We start from the raw sequence: 24,880 nt of genomic DNA on the forward strand, positions 1-24,880 counted from the left end.
CTCAATGGAATAAAATGTTTAAGTAACATGTGTACTATGCAACGTAATGGTGTAGTGGAAAAATATGTTGAGTATGTTATCAAAATCAAAGTTTTCAGAAAGAAAAATATTTACTGCAAAATAAGGCGTGAAAATTCAGCCGTGTACATGAAAGTGATGAATCCAAGATATGATAAATTCTCTGGAACTTCGTCTTTCTGTTATTAAAAATGTAAATCAGTATTAAAACACTTCGCATTAGTTTAAATTACAATTTATTAGTTATTTAACTAGTTACAATGGACGTATTTGTTATGTTATTTGTACTATGTTATCAGTATATATAGTCAAACCCCGTTATTCCGTTATCGTGTGATCGTATTCAACGTCAATGCGAAGATTTCCGTTTCTCTGCGTTATTCAATTTGGCTAATACAAAATATCTGTTAACATATTTTCGTGCCAAACAAAAATTATGTTATATGAAGCGTGTCGAGCTCTCGCGAATACAATTATATTTAATTGTTTAATACAAAAATTATTGCAACCAGCTTTTTTCGTATTCACTGAAGCGAAAGAGGCATAATGAGTGATGGGTTTTGATTTAGTTAAGATTATTTGACCTCCTTTACAGATATAAGTCGTTTTTAAGTTTGGAAGTTTTACGCATACCCATCTAATAAATCCGATTTGTTCCTAATCGATAGGGCAGCTTGTTTACACCTTGTAGCGATAATCTTTGTACCAAATTTCTCTTATATCAAAAAGAGTATTGACTTTTTTCTCAAGCTACAGTACTCTCAATAAAGTATATGTTGAAAATCATAATTTTATGTATTTATTTTTACTTATTCAAACAAACATAAAAAGTAATAAAGCAACTAGGTCAAAATTAGTCTTTTGTCATTTCCTGTAAAGTTTATTTAACCCAAAATTCGTTAACACAAAGTGCGAATTTGGAAGCTTTTTCAAATTTGTATTAACGTAGTTTTACTATACAGTGATACGACTACCGAACGGTACAGCTCAAAGTTGTCACCTTATACAGGTGGTCACATGAGTAAGTTTTATGTACTGTACATAACATTAAGTATGACTATTTATACCAGTGCTATTGATACTTCGTCTTAAGAATAGTTGTTTAAATTATTTTGTTCGAATTTTTTCGAAATACTACGCCATCTAATAATAATATTTATCAAATATATTTTACGTAATAAAGATTATAAGTATATTTTTAAACAAAAATTATGTTAAAACCAAAATATAATTTCAAACAAAATTCAACTTAATAAAAGAAATAATTATTATTTTCAAATAAGTTCAATTTAAACTGAATGAATAGATAACATTGCACAAACAAAAATAAATCGAATACTTGTTAAATTTATAGGTATATGTACTTACGTATTGTAGAGCCTGCAACTTATGTGTGTTTTAATAGTAAAAAGTTCGATTAAAACATATCGTAAGATAAATTTTCTTTCAGAGAACAAAGTACAACTAATAGGGTATTAAAGCATATCACAACCGGTCATCAATTACAGATATTATCATTAAGAACTTTAAAACTTTAATGAAACTAATTTTTATATGTGTATATATATATACAGCATATTTATAACAGCTTTATTTAATATTAATTTCGCTATTTTGCACTGTTTGCGTGACTTTTCATTATTATAGTTAGAAAAATCATAACAACCGTTTATTAAAATCAACAGTTCGTGCCATTCAATATACACATATGTACAGATGTTCATTGTTAATTCTAAAAGAAAATTATTTTAGAATTGAATTTAATAAATTAAAATTCTAAATAGTTCAATAGTAAGTGGTGATTTTTATTGTCAGTTGCAATAAAATGTGATTACGTTCGTCGCTGGAACAGAAACGCTGACGTCAGTTCATTCCATGCAGTTATCAATGTAATACGCACAGAAAATAAATTATGGGTTTTTTAATAATATTATTCTAATATATAAATATTTGCAACAATTTATTGATGAATGTTAACGCGACATGGTTATTGTTGAGAGAGTATTAAATTGTTTTGACGATTAAATTTAATACAGGTCGTACATACAAACATTTTAACAGACTAAATATTACCTTTCCTAAGTAATAAATAAAAATAATTTCGTACTAAAGTATTGGAAATTAGGCAGTTTGTTGGTTTGCATGTCATACACCTTAACTTTTTCAACCATTAAAACTTAAAATGTAAGTGTCTAGAACCGGTCAAATGAGTGGTAATGGGTGAAGCTTTCCTTTACGGCCTTGACTGCACAATTCGTACTCATTTCTTTATGGTGTCAAATCACTTATATATGAGTATTTTAACCGGAATACACGAATTTACTAGTTAAAAAGTTAAAGTTGGTTAAAGTACAAGTCCGTAGCATTTATATTTTAAATTTTGCCTTTATATTTTTATAGGGCTTAGAAATAGGATATTTTTCTGTGCGAAAAGGTTGCGTGAGGGAAAATGCACGACGTCAAAGACTAGTTCCATATTCCATAACACATTACCTATACTCTCCTGCAATCGCATTTAGTAATATCTAAGGATAGGATATTAGGTTGATAAAAAGTTTAAAAGCGGAGGGTGCAGAATGCTAAAACGAAGCAAACATTGTGCAAACAGTGAGAGTAAAATTACGTAAACATAAAAAGTAAGAAGTTTTTATTTAAACTGCAAAATACGGTAAATTTTTCACAGGTCATTCATTTTTAAGGTATACTTACATATTATTCTGGCTTGAATCACAATCATTTGTTAACTATTACAAATAGAAGTTTCTTTTTAAAATTCCAAGTAGTTTTCGAAATTTTATTACAATAAAAGTAATTAATATACTGTACTCATTATATACAAATATTTATTCTGATACCCATTAGAAAGGTCATACAATAAATCATTTTTTAAAGAAATTTTATACACGATATAAACATCAAATCTATATTTTATTTTTTAAAATAAAACAAACAAATCAACAGAAATATTTATTTAATTATAACTATTCTATTGAATTCAGTAACTTAAAAATTAAATTTTTAAATTAACAAAACAAAAATCTAAAGGAACAGAAACAAACATTTTTGTTTATGTAAAATTACTAAGTCAGTATTTTTTAAATATACAAACGATGTAAAACAGAAATAAATGTTCAAGAATAACTTATTAAAAAAGTTACGTCAATTCTCTTACGATTTACATGTACAAAATTAAAGCAAATAAATATACGAGTAACTTCTTAACTTTCATAATGTTTTGAGACTTCAAACTCAACTTCGTTTACATCATTTTTATTGCAAATGAACAGGTGATTTTTCTTCTTAAAAAGAGAAATCTGAATTCCATCGAAAAGGCTGAGAATTACAGGCAATAGAAGAAGACTGTGAAATAAAGCGAAAACCACCATTAAAATCAAAATTTTAGAAAATATCACAAATGTATCTGATGGAGAGAAAAAGATTACCGAGACACCCAAAATAGTAGACAAGCATCCCTGTAAAACAGGATATCCAGCAGCATATAAACTACTACTGATTTTCTGGTTTGGTGTTTTGTTTTCGCAATTGATAAATGCGTAGGCCGTATGAACTGTATAATCTACACAAAATCCCGTACACATCACTAAAGTTATCAGAGTAGATGTGTTTACGGTGACATTCCATAAAGACATGTATCCAATCAAACCGATCTGAATAGAAACAATAGTGATGGCAACGGACAAAATAAACAATATGTTCGGAGTGAATAAAATAAATACTAAAATCACTGTCCCTGCCGCGGAACAGATAGCTTTTATACAGTTCGAAAAAATATTAGTATACAATTCATAAAACATAAATTTCAAATGGTATATTATAACAGGAATTTTATTGTTATCGGCAACTTTTTTTAAAGTCTGAAGGAAAAGTTGTTCATCAATTCCAGCTTTGTTATCGTAACTGGATACGAGAAATCTAGAAGCAATAATTTTATCGCCTTCTTCGTTAAAAATAACATCATTTTTAAGTCTGCTTGCTATTTTGATTTTTAAAAAAACGTTTTTAAATGCCGTCAAAAAGTCCTCAGAATTACTCAGATTGTAACCAGAAAGCGAAAACTTAGCAACTGGAGATTTAGTAAATGCCAAAAATTCTCTCAGCCAACTTTCTGTGGTGGACGAATCAGACATAAAAGGTGCAGATTCAAAACTTTGCAGGAGATCTTCTACGTCATTTTGAACAGTGACATTCGAGTAATCTAATGTCTGATTTATGACTATTTGCACTTGATGACTATAGTTAGAGAAATACTTGTATTCAAAGGTTACATACTCAAACATATAAGAAATGTGGGGAAAAAATATAGATAAGTTGCCTCCCTCTCGAATGAATCGCACACAACATATTGCACCTGTTAGATAAATAATGAAGAGAACAATCACGATAGTTTTAACGATCGGTTTTCCAAGCATTTCGCCGAGAATATTGCCGAAAAATGCCATGAAGATATTTTCTTCCTTATTTCGTGTTGACGTAATTTTTTTTCTGTTTTCAATTTTCTGATGAATTCGTTTAATTGGCCAGCAAAAGACAGAATGCAGCTCATACTTTTCTCTATATCCGTCCAGAGCCATGAGTCCCCCAAAAAAGAATAACTGATAAATATAATCAAACGCGATTGCTACAGCAGAATAGGCGCTGAATATATGAATACATTTGTATGGTGTTATGAATCCCGTAGAAAATGCAAGAAGATTGGTCAGAGATGTAATAGTGATGGATACTGCAGCTTCCGCATAGGCTTCTTTCATTCTGTTTGGAACTGGATCATTCACATCTGTTCTTCTCCATGAAGCTATCAATACAAAGGAATCGTCTACACCGATACCTAAAATAGATATATTTATACGTGATTACTGATGTATTTTAATAATATTATATGTGTGATATGTTTGTCGCTATGCTATGTGTTTAAAACAATTACTTGGCATATATTATTGAGTTAACCTATATAGTACATTATTATGTTGTTTAATGCAGTTTTAATGTATCACGTGTAACAAATGATAAAAAATAAGAGGAAATGTATCAGTTTGATAACTGAAACTATTTAAGTAATATTCTGTTTGTTTTTTTCATATAAAAAGTATTTTATACTACATATGTGAAATAAATCCATTCTACAAACTATTTCTGCTTTTATGGAGAATTGCTACATAGGGGTATGACTCCCAGGAGGACTTTATGGCTGTTACTTACGTGAAAAAAACCCCGTTGATTTTGTATAATTCGTCTTTAACATGCATCTTTCTAAACGGACTATGTTTGAAAGTCAGCACTTATAAAATAGTTATGCACGACGATAGAACTGTCCAATTATCCCAAAACTCGGCTTACAGCTACGTAACAAATAGTTATGTATATAATTAGTCTTATGTCTAGATTTCAAGTGCTGCCACGAAAAACTTTAAAATCGCAAAGGATTACTGTGTTCCTATACACGTTTAATGATATTGTAATGCTAGGCCTGTCGGTATAATCAAAGGCATTACGAATGTATGTTTTATAGATCGTAGATCAAATCCAGGAATCCTCCACATAAAGTTTATATCGACAGTAAGTTCCTATTAGGTTGGGTCCTGTGCCATTTCGTCTGTCTTCCCCATTGTGGGTCTAGTGAATCCACAAACGGAATGTAAAAAAAAAACTTTTTGTGCCATGGAAAAGAAAGTGCCGAAAATGGAAAAAGTAAGCTGGACGAGATTTTAAAAATTCGCATCTTCAGGATAACAGAAAAAGGATGGCCGAATTTTCCTCAATTTAAGCCGTTCTAAGCTTATTTTGATGAAAGAATGGGATTAGTGAATAATATCAAGGCATGCATATACAGAAGGCTTGCTCTGACCGTTCCAGGGGAAATAATCGTCTGATCTTGTGACAACATGTACAACATGTAACGACGTATTTTTCACTACCCAAAGACAAGGGGACGGAATCCTATTTCTTCCCGTACGTTTGCAGGTAATTAGCAGAGGCAAATTTGCATGCATGGCGATCGCTAGGGCCTAGTGCCAGAAGCATTGTTTACAATGCTGTCGTGACAGAAGTATAAATTGATATAACCTGGCAACGTGTTGTCTCTAGCTACGAATTCCGGTATATTTCTGGATTCGAGTAAGCACCGTGTAAAACTATGGAGAATTGCTTATAAGTGCTTTTACGCTTTAACTGTTTATGGACACGCTGCCCATTCTGCTGATATGCAGATTTGGGAGATCATCTCATAAGACCATTATTTACTAACAACAACTTAAGACATTAATGGCACAAAGATATATTCAGGAAAACCTGAGCCCTCATATGTTCCTCTTACAGTGGAGCTAGTCTTTTCCAGTAACATAATGCTCGACCGTACACTGCTAAAGTTGCCCAGGAATATCTCCAATTATGTTGCCAACTTTCGAGTCACGAGATTTGTCGGCGTTTGTAGAACAAGATGACTGAAACCGGCATCCCATTTAACATCCCATCTAGCAACATTTACATCTGTGGGAAAATTTGTTATGGAAAGAACAATATATGTATGAATTCATTCCAATCAAATGAAAGTGGTAAATTTTAGCCTTGTTTCGCAGGAAATTGTTGCCATGCTACGATACTGTAATCATTTATTACCCTAACCTTTATCTTCTCGCTAATATAGTTTGATTTGAATTCAACTTCTGCTTCTCGTACAGGATTTCATCCATAAGTATCCGCAGTTAGACCAAATTACCGTGTTTCATTCTAAACAGCTTTGAAAAGAGAAGCATTATCCTATCCCCATTTTGATATAAGGTAAATGACTGCATAGACACGTATAGGGGTATTGGAAGACTGGTTAAATTTTGTAGTTTATTTCATTCTTTATCAGCATTTAAATTTTAAAACCAATTACATATTTGCTTATGAATATAAGATTTTCAGAAACTTACCTAACATTAAGAAAATAATTATGACGTTCAAAGATGCATACTCCATTTTGCAATAAATCAGTAGTCCAAATGTTGCAACAGTAGCTAAGAAAGGGGATGCGCAGCCAGCAACACCCAACCAAAACTTACTGCGGAGAGCATCTGTCGATAAGCAAGAAACTGCTGAGAATATCAGCATAATTGGAGCAATAATAATTATAAGAGATAAAACATTCTCGCTCAATCGGTCAATTTCGTTATTGACAGATTGAGTAAGAACTTTATAAATTTTAATATGATTCATATTAATTTTTGATAATATTTCTAAAAGAGTTTCTTCCCATTTCAATGCTATTTCTTTCTTCTCTTCTGTTGTATGGTCTAGTTGATAATACAGTCTTAATGCCTTGGAATCTATAAGCATATTTTCGTCATCAACAGTGACACCTCCAAATTCAAAACCCGAGATTATCAGCTTTCCTTCAATTTTATCAATTGGATATCTGCAAGTAAACACAAGAAGTATATTGTTTCATTACGTAAATATAAATTATATAAAATTTTATATTATTTAATTTATATAAATCGGTTAATGTTACCTATGGTTGCAAAATTCCAGCAAATAGAAGAAAGGAAACAGTGGGGACGCACCTTCTAACCTAACCTATTTTAATAAATTATCATAATTATTACCAACAAAATTGTTAGAATAGGTTAGGTTAGGTTAGAACGTGTGTCACCACTGTTTCCTTTCTTCTATTTGCTAAAATCAGACACGAGCCACCATTTTGCAACCTATTATAGAAGTCTTTGTAGAAGTCTATTATAGAAAGTTGAAAACATGTATTGATACAATACAATTACACTACACTAAAAATTAATGTGATCGGAATCGTTTTCAATATCACCTCAAGAATCGTTTGATGCATTTTCTTTCATTTGTCTCTGAATATTTTTTTATTATTTGTTAACTTTCTCTGCAATCCGTTTGATAAATGTTTTCTGGGGAAGTAAGTATTTCACAAAAGTAAAAGGATTTTTTTGTACTGTCACGCATAATATCCCGCTGCATTAAAGTTTCTGATTCTTTTGATGTTGAGGATATATCATCATTTTATGTAACGCACTTGCACAATGTATGCTCCTAATGAAATTCGTCTTGCATTTATTTAAGTAGTGACTGTGCAAGTCACAACTGGCGGAGAAAATGGGGTTGCAAGAAGATCCTTGTTACCTAGAATTGCTTCGTGGTTAAACCGTTCGTAGGTATGGTTGTTTATAAGAGTCCTGTATGATTGGATAAGAAAACTATGTACTTGGTTAAGAGCTGTAATGATGTGTATTCTGGAAACATAGGTGAAACAGCTTCTTTTTTCGTTTGTATTTAAGATTTTAAAAAATTGTTATTACTTTATAACACACGTTTCCATGTGTCTTCCAAATTTGTAATCATTTCGTTGGTTCTTAGTGATAAAATATTTTCATAAACTTATTTATTGCCTTTAAACTTTCAATTGAGCAATATGCGAACAATATGCTCATTTGAAGGTTTAAAGGGTGTATTTTATTAAAAAATAAACGAAGTAAATCAATTTTCTTTGGCCACAAACTTCACAGCTTTTAAAAAACAATGAAAACATGACCACCAAAAATAACAAGACTGTACTCTGTACTTTTTTAACTATAAAGAGTACAGTCTTGTTATATTCAACAAAAGTATAAATACGTTTTTGCTAATGTAGCCTGAGTATTTGAAGCGATGCTGCTCTTGTAATGCATTAATATTTGTATCAATATATCTACCAATATTAGATACATCGATGAGAGAATCACCGATTCAAAATGGCATCTTCTGTATTATTTGCTACATTTTTGCTGTCTTTTGAAGTCATTCTACCCTATGACACAGAGTGGGCCTTTCTTCCATATCCATCATAGCTCTGGAGAGATTAGTAATAAAACTACAAGATAAAGGAAACAGGAGTTAGCTTGCGCTAAACTGAAGAGACAGACAGAAATATCCGAAAAACTGAAATAGTTAACTAGATGACCAAGTAAAATAGGTAAATGGACTTCTATCTGTTTCACTCGCTCGAAGTAGGAAATATATTCGACGATTTCATAGCACTGATGTGCAGAGTCACTACTGATGTTGCGACTCTACACATCACTACTGCGCAATCTTTGTATGTATTCTCTTGTCTTTGTTCACAATGTACTCGTTCATAATTGACATTGAATCTTGGTTAATGGGGACTTTACTACACAGATTTCAAATAAAAGCAACACAATGAAAACAATAGTTGCTGTAATTGATTGCTTGAATCGCACCCAGTTGTAATCATTGCATTATCATCGATGGTTACTTAAAACCATCAGTTCATCTATTTTTGAAGGTCCTGTAAGTTACAAAGCAAGACAAACTGTCAATATCTCAGACAGTTTAGTATAAGCAAAACAATCCTATACAGAGTTTTTCTTGATAAAAACGACTCGTAAGCTGTCAATTTTATCTTCTCCACCCGATTCGTAATTGTACAAAAATTAAATTAAATAATTAAAAAACACCTAGTACGTTGTCGATGTTTCCTGGTTCTATGTAAGTAATAAAAACAACCTGATCATATCCCACAGCTTTATTTGCATTAAACAATGCCTACCAAACACCCTAGTGTGCAAACCAGATACGGAGTAAACATTTGTCTTATTTTGACCCAAATACACATTCGTGTGAATAATATAAATTTGGTCTATGCTAAAAGTAAGTCCTAAATTCTGGTCACCATTAATTTTAGTTGACAAAATTTCATTCTATACGTAAAGTGAATACTTACTTGATTTTGTACAGTCTGTTCTTGATGTCATTTGTCTTTCCTTTTAAAGACAAAGCGAAATTTTCGTGGCAAGTGTTCTCATCCGTTCTACAACATAAATCTTCATAACGAACGAATGCGTTATTCCATAGAAAACTGACATTTCTTATAATTTCGTCCAGTTTGATGACTTCTTCAATTATTGTTTCTTCCAATATGGAAGTTTCATTTCTCGATGTCACCAAAACTATAGCCGCTTCGAATTTAGATATTCTGCTGTAATCGCAGTGTGACGTGTTTGCGGGAAATATTGATTCGATAGCTGTTCTATCTGATCTGCTACTTGCATCGGATGGCAAGTAAATATATTCTATGTCCTTCACAGATGATATATTTAATAATCCCGTTGCAAACACAATTGAAAATATGAACGGAATTGCGATATATATTTGAGGATAACATCCTACGTTGTAACCAATCCGAGATAATGTGACAGAAACGATTTTTCTCAAAATTTCATGCTTCATTTCTCTAAAAAAAATATGAGACCGTAGTAAACATACATTGAAGCACGTTTAAGTAAAATTTGTATTAGAAAGTAAAGGAATTAGAACATGAAAAAGACATGTTAAATACGGTCTATTATTAATGACATCGATTATAATTAAAATAATCTGCATAATTTTCAGCTAAAGGCGCTCTTTACTTTAAGTTTTATTCATTTTATTTTTAACAGTTTAATTATTATTATTATTATGTTGGGTTTAGTGTATTATACTTGGTTGACACCGGTGGATGTGTACTATGCCGAACCAGAGTCCAGGCAACCAAAACAAAACTAAAATAAAGTAAGTGTGTCAGTGTCAGTGTCTGTATACAGGAATTTCCTAACAATGTGGAATGCATTCAATATAGTGGCCTTCTGTAGTGTGATGCATGTATTTCTATTCAATTGTACTGTGCCCAGGCTTTTGTGTAGTGCGTGTGGTTTCACACCTGTAGAGGAGGGAACAACAGGTACAATAAGCACCCTATCCATCCTCCACAGATGCCTTATTTCCTGGGCGAGTTCTGTGTACTTGCTGACTTTTTCAGTGCATTTATTTTGTATATTGTGAGTGTTTGGAATGGATACGTCTATAATTTATGTGGTTTTATTGTGTTTGTCAATGAGTGTGATGTCTGGTCTGTTGACAGACCAGACATCACACTCACGATTATATCACACTCACACTCACACTTAGACCAAATTACACTTAGACCAAATCTGTGATTATGGCGTGTTGTTTTCCAATACTGTCTGTGGAATATATTTGTAGTATGGTTCGTGAATGGGTAATAATTTGTGTTTCTTTGCAAGCTCTTGTATTATATTTGCCACATGATTTTGTCTACGTAAATAATTTTTCTGTGCCAAGAGCTTGCATCCAGAAGTGATGTGTTATATAGTTTCTGACATGATGTGACATTTTTTCGCATTTTTCGTTTGTGAGTGTTGTATCTTTGAATATGTGTTTTCCGTAGATTTTAGTATTTATGACTTGATTTTGTATGGCAATCATGAAGCCTTTCGTCTCTCAAAAGAGGCATTTCCGAGCTAACCAGCTGTTTGACGCAGTTTTGTCAACAAAATCCTAGGCCAGGTCGTAAGGAAGCTTGCCATGGAGTGCCTTCTGAGCCCGCGATTGCTTAACGGTGTCTATGGTTTTTATATGTTGTGTCGTGTCCATATGATGTGAGTGTAAATTTAATGGTGTGTTATTCAATTCTGCTAGAGTTACTGCTTTATGTAACTGGGATGTTTCTTGCTTTTTGTAGAATAACTCTCGCAGTGACTGTATTTATTTGTAGTGAAGGTTAACTATTTCAATCAGGCACGTCCGCCATCTTTACGTGGAAGGGCTAATCTTTCTGTGGCAGATTTAGGGTGATGTTGTTTATGCTTAGTAAGTGTTGTTCTTGTTTTCATTTGGAGTTGCTCGAGATCTGTGTGAGTCGAATGTATAACTCCAGAAGAATATGTGAGTACTGGGATGACATGTGCGTTTATTCCTTTAACTGTGTGTTTTGCATTTAACTGTGTTCTGAGAATAGCATTAAACCTACTTTGGTATTCTTTAATTAATCTTTGCTTTATTTGTGCATGTTCTGTTAGTTTGGCCTGTTGGAATTCTAAATACTTGTAGAACTCGCACTCTTTCATGGATTTAATAACGTCTCCATTTCCAAGTGCAAAATCTTCTTTCTTCAGGATTCCTTTTTCTATGTGAAATGTTTTGCTTTTATCTAGGCCAAATTATATTTGTATGTCGTTGGTGTATGAATGTGTGATTTGTAGGAGTAGATGCAGTTGTTTTTGTGTGGATGCATAAAGTTTTATGTCGTCCATGTACATGAGTTATTATTATTATATATTTGTTTACATAAATTATTATCAATTACAACACAGCTGCAGTGGGAAAACACTGTAAGTCTAATGACCAGATTTACATTAGTTAAAGAGGTCAAGGGTAGAGCATGGAATATCCGTGTATAATAATATTCGTAATTTAAATGCATAAAATTCCCTACAGATCTTCGTTGTAACAGAAAATATTAAGATTAAATTTGAAGAATTAATTATATTTATATTTGTATTCATATACAGAGAATAAGTGTTAATAAAAAACGTAAAGATCCCGAAAAAGTTTTGTTAATTAAGTAATATTTTACGTAGTAAAGACTATAATACATTTTCAAATTCTTAACTTTCAAATTAAATAACTTATAATGTATCTTAGCTAAGAAGTGAAGATAAATTAAGCAAGAAAAAGATTTTTGATTTTATAATTGTTTTAGTCTTAATTAAATAAAAAAAGTAAAATAGTAATTAAATAAATATAACTAAAATCATTAAAGGTGTTGGTATATTTACTTACCCAGAGTTACTAATTTGTTCGATTGCAAAAAAATAATTGTCGGAGTTAAGTTTATGTGTCACTATACCCATACAGTTTGTGATAACTTCATTAAAAAACACTATGATATAAAGATATCTCCTAAAGCGCAAAGTTCATATAATCAGATAAGAATGTTAAAACATTTTAATGTCGTTTTAAATAACTAATTATAATTCGTAATTACGAACTTTATAAACAGGAACACTTCTATCCATTTTTTTAATATTAATATATAGGAACATATAATTAAATTTAAACATATGTAAGTCTTATTTAATATTATTAATTTAAGTATTTTGCAATTATTTATTCAGTTACTAATTTTTATAGATGCAAAAATGATAACACGTGTTTATTAGAATGAACAGATTGATGGAATAACTTTATACATGTGCATAGATGATAACGTGTTTTCCGTGTTTATATTTAATAAAAATTGTCGAAAAGTATAGTTTATTCGTAACTAAGTGCTATTGTATTAAATAAATTATAGTAATATACGAATAAATCCATGGCTAGATAGAAAATAGATGAAAATATAAGTTTCCTACTATATGGAGTGTATAGAAAAATTATATCTTATGTATAGAGAGAGAGTGTGTGTGTGTGTGTGTTTGGCGAGTTTATTTTTCTGGTTCTCCTTTAGTTTGATTTGGAATAGTTCTATCTTACCGTTCTAAAAAGAACTAGAAGCTGCTAAACTAGCGTGCTCAATACTACGATCCTCCTGGAGAACATGCACGTCCTCATCCATAAAAATACAGTCTGTCTAGTTTGCGGAAATAGTGTCACTTTGATCTATAAACCAGAAGATTTTTCAAGCAAAGTTGGTGCAGTAAAAATCCTAGTGTAAAGATAGAGTAATCGTTAAGATGCCGGCCTGGATTACCTTTCGTAAAAGCTAGATGCGCATTGACGTTCGGTGCATACACAGCTCTACTTTTTTGGTAAGGCTAGATAAGTAAATAAGCCGGGGCCTTCGATATCCAGTATTGTGCTTATCAATATAATTTTACGATTAAAACACACTCCCACCTGAAGTAACATCCACTTTTAATTTGCCTCTGTACAGGATAATGCCTAGATGTATTCAGGTTTTGATAACTACTAGAAGATTCTATATTCGACAAAATAGCTGTTTCAACATTATACAAATTAAAGTGTATTTAATCCGAAATAAAATATATTGTAAAATATAACCGTTAATATCCCGAATGAAATCGATTAATAGGTTATTATATATATATATATATTTTTTTTTTTTAATATTTTGCACAACTTCTGACAAACACCTTGCACACAAAATATGTTTTTCTTTTCGGTACTACTTTCGTGATTTTATATACACTCTGTTACAAAAGTATAGGAACACCATTTAAAAGTCTCTTAAAAATTAATTTATCATAATAATAATTAAAAATATTACCACTACGTTAGATGTCATCATTTTAACTCTCCTGGTGGCTTTTTTTGAATATTTTATTTAATGTTATATAAACATATTCAACAAGCTTCGTGGAACTATACTTCAGGAGCAAGAAATACGTAAAATTTATTATTTGAGGCAAGTCTCTGAGGCAATTGCTGCAGCTGTAAATAGATCTACGAATGCTATTCTAAATGTTTTGCAACAAGGTGAAAATTACTGGTAAAACAGGAAGTCAGGATGGCTGAAATGTTTAACATTTAAGAATGAGAGAGAAGTTTTGAAGCTTATAACTTATAAAAACATGTCAACAAGGCAAGCTGCTGTTGAATTACCAGTAGATGTAGGCCTATCTCATGCAACTGTTCGGAGAAATTTTAAAAACAATGACAATGTATAAAGGCTAATGACAATGGCTAAAGACAGGATGGGATGGACTGAAGTATGGCAAGAAATGTTTAGTGGTAAGAAGAAGTTTAATTTAGATTTCTCTGATGGATTTTTATATTATTGGCATGATTTAAGAAGAGAAATCAGAGTTAAAATTAGCCGGCAACAAGGGGATGGATTTGTAATGATTTGGGGTGGTTTTGGATGGGGAGGTAAAACTCATTTAGTATTTGTTGACAAAATATGAACTCAGAAAAGTATCAAGAATTATTGTATAATATGATTACATTTGGTGCATTAATTGGAGGTCATAAATGGAAGTTTCAACAAGATAATGCTCTCATTCATGCCTCAATGTCAACTGAAAATTGGTTTAAGAAAAAAAAATATTTGGTAATTTACTGGTTTTCACGTAGTCCAGATTTAAATCCCATTGAAAATTTATAGGGGATGTTAGCAGCCATTGTTTTTCAAAATAGGAAACAATATGATTATGTAAATCAATTGAAAATTGCGATAATGGATGCGTGAAATAAAATTAAGAATGAACAGTTAAAAAAATTAATAAACTCCTTGCCTAACAGAATTTTCCAAGTAATTGTAGCCAAAAGGGATGAAACTAATATTAAAAGTGTTAAAAATATATTTAAAAATTATTTTTATGTAATTTTAGAAATTGTACCTGTACTTTTGTAACACATAAAAAATAAATATTTGTAAAAAAAATTTATGCTGCTTTACGAAATATAAAAAAAACCCGATAAAATAGTCAAAATAATGATAAAAAAATAATTAATGATATTTTCAGTAATATTTTCAAAATAAATTTTGAAAATACACAAAATTTATGGTGTTCCTATACTTTTGTAACAGACTGTACTGTTAAAACTATACAGGCCAGTTTTGGCTGACAATCCAGATCAATTCGAACCCACTCAACCAAATAAACAATCAATTTCCATAAATATTTCCAGAAATTTACAGTTAAATAATGTTTATTCTGACGCCTGAAGCATTTAATAACCCAAATCGCATACTGACATACTCTATAGATCACATTTCGAGCTTTTCTATCTGGTATTTTGCTTTATGAAAACAAGTCATTTTTTAGCAAAATCTTGCGCCCACAAATGCTCGAGTGGATAAAACCATTAATTAAACTAATAGTTGGTCGTGGGTTCACGCCTGGCCAATGGACTAACTAAGTGAGGCTTTCCTAGTTTTCTTAATGTTTATAACACCTGAATAGGGACCATTTTCTCATAAAAGCCTTTCTGGAAGGTATCTCCTCGCAGATCGCTCATGTGTAACCAAGATTAACCTTAGCAAAATCGAATTTTTTATAGGTAAATTATAGTATGTATAAAACAGGGAGCGGAATTGACTTAAATTTTTCTATTCTTTTATAAAACTTAAGTATTAAATTTTTTACATATTTATTTCTACAATATCAGATATTGAGAATATACAAAAGCAGATCGCTGTGTTACATGAGAATATGTAACTACACAATTCCGTGAACTACACGAATATATTATACAAATTACGTGTTACGAAGAGACTTTGAAAAATAACATGACAGAAAATTACACTAATATCCTTCAGATTTCTAGTATGTAAATCGACTCAATCCGGTGAATTTCAAATAATTTCTAAATCTTCATGTCCTTGAATTATGTATTACGAGTTTAAAATATCAAGTTCGTGTGTATAATTATCATTGCACTCCAATTCGCGTCTTTTCTTTTTGAAAAACGGAAAGGAAACATTATCTAAAATGCTCAGAATCACAGGCAGTAAAATCAGACTGTGAAATGAAGCGAAAATTATCATTAAAGATATAATTTTAGAAAAAATCACAAATGATTCGGATGGTCCAAAATACGCTACCGAAACACCCAAAACAGTAGACCCACATCCCTGTAAGACAGGATATCCAGCAGCATATAAACAACTTCGGATTTTCTCGTTCGGTGTTTTGTTCTTGCAATTGATAAACGCGTAAGACGTATGTACTGTATAATCTACACAAAATCCCGTACACATCACTAAAGTTATTAATGTGGCAGTATTTACATTCACATACCAGTAGGACATGTATCCAATCAATCCGACCTGAATAGAAACAATAGTGATGGCAACAGACAAAAGAAACAATACGTTTGGAGTAAACAAGAGAAAAACTGAAATCACTACCACAGCTGCAGAACACACAGCTTTTACACAGTTTGAAAGAATATTACTATAGAGTTCATAATACATAAATCTAAAATTGTATGCAATCACGGGAAATTTGCTGTTATCGGCAATTTTTCTTACGTGCAGGAAGAAAGTTTTTTTCTCGTCTCCAGTTTTGTCATCGTAACTGGATATGAGAAATCTCGAAGCAGTAATTGTATCAGCTTCATCGTTAAAGAGGACATCGCTTTTAAATCTGTTTGCTATTTTTAGTTTTAAGAAAACATTTTTAAATGCACCCAAAAAGTCTTCAGAGTCAGTCAGATTGTAACCAGAAAGAGAAAACTTTGCAAATGGAGATTTAGTAAACGCCAGAAATCCTCTCAGCCAACTTTCTGTTGTCAACGAATCAGACATGAAAGGTGCAGATTCGAAACTTTGCAGAAGATCTTCTATCTCATTTTGAACAGTGACATTTGAATAGTCTAATTTCTGGTTAATGACTATTTGCACTTGATGACTATAATTAGAGAAATATTTATATTCAACCTTCAAGTAGTCAAACGCATAAGACATGTAGGGAAAATATTCAATTACGTCGTTTCCTTCTTGAATGAATTGCATACAATATATTGCACCTAGAAGATAAACCATAAAAACTAAACCAACAATTATTTTAATGATTGATTTTCCAAGTATTCCACCTAAAACATTGCCAAAAAATGCCATTAATATATTTTCTCTTTTGTTCTTTGTTGATTTTAAATGTATTCCGTTTTCGATTTTTGGATAATTTTGTTTTATTGGCCAACAAAGTAATGAGTGCAGATTATGCTGTTCTCTGTATCCATCTAAAGCCATAAGTCCTCCAAAAAATAATAACTGATACACATAGTCAAACACGATTGCTAGAGCAGAATACGCGCTGAATATATGAATACATTTGTACGGTGTCACAAATCCCATACAAAAAGCAAAAAGATTCGTCAGTGAAGTAATGGTGATGGACACCGCAGCTTCGGCGTATGCTTCTTTCATTCTATCAGGTACAGAAGCCTTGAGGTCAGTTCGTCTCCACGCAGCTACCAATATGAAGGAATCGTCTACTCCAATACCTGAAATATATAGTGATACATATAGATATACAGTGGTGCTCGTATAACGTACGCCTCGACTAACGGACGCTGCGAACAACGGACTTTCTGTTTGGCCGTTACGTGACTCGAGCAACGGACTGGCTGCTAACAACAAACTTTCTGGCATAATTGGTGACTGCTCCATGCTGCCTTCTTTAATAGCGGTCGCTCTGCGTCTCCGCTACTACGGGAGTGCGCTGCTGTTTGTAGGCATTTAGGAACGACGGTGAAAGAAAGAAAGATGACGGCGACCTCACTATCGATAGTATCGTGATGAAGGAATCTATAATTCTAAGCTATGAGCTTTAAAAGGCAAAAGAAGGGTCCCAATTGTAAAATTTAACCATAAAATGGATTATTTGTTGAAACAGCATTAAAAATAGCTTTGAAAAAAAAAATCGTAAAGGCACTTACATCAACGCGTGCACTAACTCGCGCTTTCACAATTTCTAAATTCTCATTCATAAAACCACATAACGGACCCGGAAACGAAACTAACTGAGCCATGGAGGACTCCATGTTGCTTTCCACCGTAAACTACTGCTACAAGCGGCTGTTTTTGCCGTTTGACGGAGTGCACTCCCACCGGAATTTAGGAACGCTTTCCAAGGAATTTTTAAACGGATGTCGCTCGCGCGGATTTACGCGGAGGAATAAAAGAACGCACCCCATTTTTATTATTTTATGATACAGTACGGTTATTTTATGCTGCGGAACGAATTAGATGATTTAACAATTAATAAGATAATATTAATGAACCTGGAACGGATTAAGTACGTTACATGAGGCATCACTGTACTTTTTAAAAAAAAGTGTTACAAATACATCACGCAATAAATGAAAATGATTGTGTTGCGAAATGTAAACTTATAACATTTCAAAATTGTCGTGTCATTAAAATTATGGAATATCGAATGTACCAAAAGAAAAAAAAAAAAAAAAATGTATCCGAATCGATCCTCCAAAAGAGGTGAATTGACTGCAGGAAGTCACTATCTTACAATTTTAAAATTTTGTTTTATATAACATCTTATGTTTACATAACTAAAATACAAAGCAAAATTATTTATAAAACATATTCTTTCTATATTTTGATTTATAACTTATCAATGTGTAGAATAAGGGCACCATAAAGACATTTATGGTGCCCCTATTCTACAGTATACATTTAAAACTCATTTTAAATGTATACTGTTATTACAATCTCATACAGTATACGATTATTATCATTATTGTTTTATGAAATTTATAAATGTATCACAAATATTTCACTATACAGTGATGCCTCATGTAACGTACTTAATTCGTTCCAGGTGCACGTCCGTTAAGTGAAACGTCCGTTATACGAAACGCATTTTCCCATAGAAATACATGTTAAAACATCTAATTCGTTCCGCAGCATAAAATAACCGTACTGTATCATAAAATAATAAAAATGGGGTGCGTTCTTTTATTCCTCCGCGTAAATCCGCGCGAGCGACATCCGTTTAAAAATTCCTTGGAAAGCGTTCCTAAATTCCGGTGGGAGTGCACTCCGTCAAACGGCAAAAACAGCCGCTTGTAGCAGTAGTTTACGGTGGAAAGCAACATGGAGTCCTCCATGGCTCAGTTAGTTTCGTTTCCGGGTCCGTTATGTGGTTTTATGAATGAGAATTTAGAAATTGTGAAAGCGCGAGTTAGTGCACGCGTTGATGTAAGTGCCTTTACGATTTTTTTTTTCAAAGCTATTTTTAATGCTGTTTCAACAAATAATCCATTTTATGGTTAAATTTTACAATTGGGACCCTTCTTTTGCCTTTTAAAGCTCATAGCTTAGAATTATAGATTCCTTCATCACGATACTATCGATAGTGAGGTCGCCGTCATCTTTCTTTCTTTCACCGTCGTTCCTAAATGCCTACAAACAGCAGCGCACTCCCGTAGTAGCGGAGACGCAGAGCGACCGCTATTAAAGAAGGCAGCATGGAGCAGTCACCAATTACGCCGAAAAGTCCGTTGTTTGCAGCCAGTCCGTTGCTCGAGTCACGTAACGGCCAAACAGAAAGTCCGTTGTTCGCAGCGTCCGTTAGTCGAGGCGTACGTTATACGATGCACCACTGTAAAATATTCATATGTTTATCTCCCTGAAAAACACGTCCTTTATGTTACAGTAGACGTATAAAAATAAATGAGAATTTTACTTTTGTACACCCGTTTAGAAACGAATTATATTTAAAAAACATTGAATGTGTGTGTATATATATTGGCCCTATACATTTTATATTATTAGATTTGTATAAGTTTTAATTAGTTTACAAACAAGACTATATTATAATGAGTCTTACTATCGTCTTCATACACCTCAAGGAATAACAGTCTTACGACGGAGTCGATTTTTATTTACAGGTTACTCATCCGCTCAATGTACAAAATGTTATTTTTAAAAAATTCCCTCTGGTGAAATGGCACAAAAAATTATCAACCTAATAATTTTTATTAAATGCATTATAATTAGTTGCCAATGCTTTAATCAAAAGAAATTAAATTACTTGTAAACTATTTTAATTATTTTAGTAATGCAGCTCAATAAAACATTCGTAATTGTTTACTTCTATGCGACTTTAAATTTTAACAAGGATTATATTAAATATGACAAATGGTGTTTGATAATTTTAATTCATTCTTAATATATAAAGTTTGCTAACAAGTTGCAGATTTCTCTATTTATTCTCAGTTTAACTAGTTCACTTTTTTTACTTTTCTACTTTATTTATAGTTTTTAATATTATGTTAACACGCTCTAACACTTTAATAGTTATATTATTGTTTGTTTCGTAGAATTGATTATCGCTTATAGATACGATAGAAACTGTTGCATTTCTCTAGAACTATATAACTCTGCTCTATATCTTTTCATCCGCATGCAGTCGTTCAAAGTTTGCCATCGGATACCAATATGCCAAACTTTGCAATATTAGAAATCTAAATTCAATACTAATTGCATTCTACTGTTATCGGCATTTTAAAACCAACATAAATTATACATTATTATTTCTAAGTGAAATTTTAATAGGACTTACCTAGCATTAGAAAAATAATTATGAGGTTTAATGCAAAGTAATTTACTTTGCAGTAAATCAGCAATCCAAATGCTGCAACAGTTGCTAAGAAAGGTGATGCACAACCAGCAACTCCTAACCAAGGCTTACTACTTAGAGCATCAGTGGATAATGAAGAAATTGCCGAAAATGTCAGCATAATTGGAGCAATAATAATTGTAAGAAACAAAACACTTTTGCCTATTCCGTCAATTTCGTCATTAGCCGAGTGCGTAAGGAATTTATAAATATCAATATGTTTCATGTTAACTTTTGCCAATATTTCCAAAAGTGTTTCTTCCCATTTCAGTGATATTTCTCTCTTCTCTTCTGTGGCGTGGTCCATTGGATAATACAATCTCATTGCCATGGAATCTCGAATAATATTTTCCTCAACTACTGTGACTCCTCCAAATTCAAAACCGGAGATTATTAGTTTTCCTTCAATTTTATCAACTGGGTATCTGAAAATAAACATGACAAGTTTATAGGAACATAAATATAAATGTAAATCATAACCATTATAGACTACTCAATTTATAAGCATATATCGTTGAAAATTGAAAATCCACATTTTCTTTGATGTTTTTAGAAATTTGTTTCGGTTTGGTTTGGTTTGGTGGCATATATCAACTCAACACATGACCAACATGCCGAGGGTGGGTTCCTCCAGAAGGACATTATATGAGAAAATGGATTGGGAAACCGGAAGATTTCACGTGCTCATGGCCAGCCAGTATGCTATGAGCAAACTCACATCCAATTACCAATGTTCAGCAGTTTTACGCACACTCGACCACTAGTGGGTCTAGTTGAAACTAGAAGAAAAAATTTTTAAAATGTAGCATCTAATTTTCTTATTTTAACTGAAATATCCCAGTGATTCAAATAATTTCGATACATGCTAAACCTGTTGTTTATTTGACAGTGTAACTGGATAGCCTGAGCAAATGATAAAAACGAATAAAACTTATAGCAGAGGTGGATTAACGTCGGTTGAGGTCCCGGGCGCAGAAGAAAATATTGGGCTTTTTTTCTTTTTTTTAAAAAAAACAAAAACAGAGAGACAGGGAAAATAAAAATAAATTTATATTTCAAAAAAATTTTTGAGTAAGGATTATGGGCATATTGTGGGAAATACAGTGGAAAAACACTGTCGAAGTAACACCACGACGCCCTTAAGAACTAAATCGAAAATGTTTATTTCTCACGTTATTTAATTGTAAATTTTCTTATGTTCAATGTAGTCTTATACCATATATGTGGTATATATATATATATCTATAGTTCTATGCTAGATGTAGTTTTCTGTCACATTTTTATAGTATGCCTACATAATCACATGTTAAAATGAACGTTGTGTTAATATTAAGTTGATAGCAGAATGAATGACTTTCGGGTCGTTGTCCTTCAACTTCCTCCTCCGTTGGATTACTTTGAGTCTCCATACTCGACCGCTCGTGCGCGCAAAATTCTCCTGTGTATCCTGTGTAAAAATTCAAGTGGTGTCAGAGCATCTGACCCGGAAGCGCTGTTCAGAGAGGATAAATTAAAAAACACTCGTTATTTATAATTTTCCTATCATCAAGAAATTTTACATTGCCATTTCACAAAACTTTCTTTGAGTTAGTTGAGTATACATATTTATAACAATGTAACAATAAATTAATAACAATAAACCAATGTAGTTATCATTGGTTTTTAACGGAAAGTTAAATGACTAAAACTTACTTGATTCTGTATATTCCTTTCTTGATGTCATTTGTCTTTCCTTTTAAAGACAAAGCGTAATTTTCGTGGCAAGTGTTCTCATCTGACTTACAACATAAATCTTCGTAACGAACGAATGCGTTATTCCACACAATACTGACATTTCGAATAATTTCGTCCAGTTTGATGACTTCTTCAATTATTGATTCTTCTAATATAGAAGTTTCATTTTTTGATGTTATCAAAACTATAGTTCCTTCCAATCTGGATATTCTTCTGTAATCGCATTGTGACGTGTTCGTGGGAAACATGGATTCGATAGTTGCTCTATCTGCTTTGCCTCTTGCATCGAAAGGTACATAAAGATAGTCTATGTCCTTCGTGGGTGATACATGTATTATCCCTGTTGCTAACACAAGTGAAAATATGAGAAAAATTGCCACGTATATTTGAGGGTAGCATCCTACGTTGTAACCAATGCGAGATAGGGCGACAGAAACGATTCTTCTTAAAAAATCATGCTTCATTTCTCTATAAAAAAAAATTAATTCGTGGTAAACACTTTAACAAATTTAATATATTAAAATAATATTCGCCTTTGTGTTTCACTGACATGAGATGTTTAAATAAAAGTAGGATGTTTATTAAAAAAGCCAACTGGTGTATCAGAAAGAAGATATTTATTACGTTATCAAGAAAGAGCAAAGTCTCCGAAAGTAAAATATTATTATTTAATAAGCCACGAGGCTTTAACATGAGATCTTCGTGGCCTTAAACAACACTCCGAAATGTGGATTTACTGAATTAATTTATCTACCTTTTGTGCCTGAAGTAATGCTGATAGTAATTAATGTTCTGAATTATTTTAAATTAAAATCTGGTACTTAATTTAATTAGCATCAATTTGTTTACTTTGAAATCTCACTTGCTTTTATTTGCTCTCTATGTATACAGTGACTGAGTTGAATGTCCATGCTTATCACAGTTAAAAAAGTCAAAAGAACAAGGAAAGGAAGGCATCTAATTTTACTATAGAATATTTAAAAAATTTAAACAGAATTTATCTGAAAACGAAAATTCTGATTTTAAGCGAAACCTAATTAATTATGGAATCTATTTAATATTTTAAAAATAACTTCAATCATAACTGAATAAAAAAATAAAATAAATAGAAGAAAATCGGTGTAGGTATACTCACTTACCTATATAAGAAATGAATATGTCTGTGTTAAAATATTTGGCGTTGTATCCTTAAGATGCCTGTAAGTACAACTAAAATGGATCAAGAGATAAAAAGTCTCTTTAAAAGCACAAAGTACAAATATTAAGATAAAAGCATATAAACATCAGCGTGGTTTACAAATAAACATATTATAAGAACGCCTTTTAAACTCCTAAAATTAATTAATAGAAGAATATAATTTAGTGTGCAAAACGAAGTAACAGTGTGATTCAATATCATTAATTTCACTTGGAATTCTTATATATGAAAATTGATAAAACGTGTTTATCAGAATAAACGTAATGCCAATCAATTTATTCAAGTGTAAGATGATAACGTGTTGTCTAGATAAATATTTAAGAGAAAGTTTTAGTTTATTCACTACAGACTGCTGTTTTTATTGGAGGTTTTATTGCAAAAATTCCTAAGAATTTATTCATGATTATTGTGAGATCAAGGACCTGATTTTGCACTAATTTAAGGAAATTTTTAACATATCATTATTATGCCTTTGTGTCATTTATCATAGCTTAAATTTATCTTTGTATACTAGTACATTTAACAATTAACGGGACTTATTATACTGGAAAATTATGGATGCAGATATTTAGTCTTACAGATCAGAAATATTATTTTTTATTTAGTTCACCTGTACTAAATAAAAAGGTGAACTAAATAAAAAATATTATTTCTGATCTGTAAGACTGCATCCATAGTTTTCCAGTATAATAAGTCCTGTTAATTGATAAATGTACTAGTATACAAAGATAAATTTAAGCAAATTTTTAACATATTTCTCCATCGCGATCGTTAAGAAAACATTGCACAGAAAACAGATTGAATGCCACCCTTTTCATCAACAACTGTTAAGAAATTATAACAATCTATTGTTAAAAGATGAGAAAACCTTCGAACGAGTAAACAGGATCAATCTAACAAGTCTCGAACCAAATATTATACTATCAGCTCCGTTTAAATGAGATCTTAGAGTCATCAATGGCTCACCTATGACAACTTCGTCTCCAAACAGCCAATCACCCGATCATTTACACATGCCTCA

General features: G+C 31.9%; 2 protein-coding genes across 3 annotated transcripts; both read right to left on the bottom strand.

Annotated features, from left to right (window-relative positions):
* Positions 1-110: 110 nt before the first annotated feature.
* LOC136979502 (patched domain-containing protein 3-like) lies at positions 111-10,269 on the bottom strand. The gene is made up of 4 exons (XM_067275508.1): positions 9,764-10,269; positions 6,951-7,432; positions 3,462-4,864; positions 111-197 (listed from the first exon to the last, which is right to left on the bottom strand). Exons 1-4 carry the CDS (start codon positions 10,267-10,269, stop codon positions 111-113), a joined length of 2,478 nt encoding a protein of 825 aa, XP_067131609.1.
* Positions 10,270-16,161: 5,892 nt separating this feature from the next.
* On the bottom strand, positions 16,162-23,888 carry LOC136979542 (patched domain-containing protein 3-like). Of its 2 annotated transcripts, XM_067275547.1 has the most exons (4): positions 23,801-23,888; positions 22,620-23,129; positions 20,871-21,352; positions 16,162-17,790 (listed from the first exon to the last, which is right to left on the bottom strand). In XM_067275547.1, exons 2-4 carry the CDS (start codon positions 23,123-23,125, stop codon positions 16,178-16,180), a joined length of 2,601 nt encoding a protein of 866 aa, XP_067131648.1. In that variant the 5' UTR covers positions 23,126-23,129; positions 23,801-23,888; the 3' UTR covers positions 16,162-16,177. The 2 variants fall into 2 exon arrangements, with proteins under 2 accessions (XP_067131648.1, XP_067131649.1); XM_067275548.1 differs by lacking the exon at positions 23,801-23,888 and having other exon boundaries at positions 22,620-23,135.
* Between the last annotated feature and the right edge of the window lie 992 nt (positions 23,889-24,880).

Source organism: Centruroides vittatus, unplaced genomic scaffold (genome assembly GCF_030686945.1).
Source record: "Centruroides vittatus isolate TY-2023 unplaced genomic scaffold, ASM3068694v2 contig_628, whole genome shotgun sequence".
In the NCBI taxonomy this organism is placed as follows: Eukaryota; Metazoa; Arthropoda; class Arachnida; order Scorpiones; family Buthidae; genus Centruroides; species Centruroides vittatus.

Bases quoted from the DNA above. Each gene is read 5' to 3' on its own strand.
- LOC136979502 (XM_067275508.1), bottom strand. From the start codon at position 10,269: ATGAAGCATGAAATTTTGAGAAAAATCGTTTCTGTCACATTATCTCGG. The intron at 7,433-9,763 runs GTAAGTATTCAC...GTTTACTTGCAG, and splicing joins AACAGACTGTACAAAATCAA to ATATCCAATTGATAAAATTG. The intron at 198-3,461 runs GTAATCTTTTTC...TTTTAATAACAG, and splicing joins CTACTATTTTGGGTGTCTCG to AAAGACGAAGTTCCAGAGAA.
- LOC136979542 (XM_067275547.1), bottom strand. From the start codon at position 23,125: ATGAAGCATGATTTTTTAAGAAGAATCGTTTCTGTCGCCCTATCTCGC. The intron at 21,353-22,619 runs GTAAGTTTTAGT...GTTTATTTTCAG, and splicing joins AAAGGAATATACAGAATCAA to ATACCCAGTTGATAAAATTG. The intron at 17,791-20,870 runs GTAAGTCCTATT...TATATATTTCAG, and splicing joins AATTATTTTTCTAATGCTAG to GTATTGGAGTAGACGATTCC.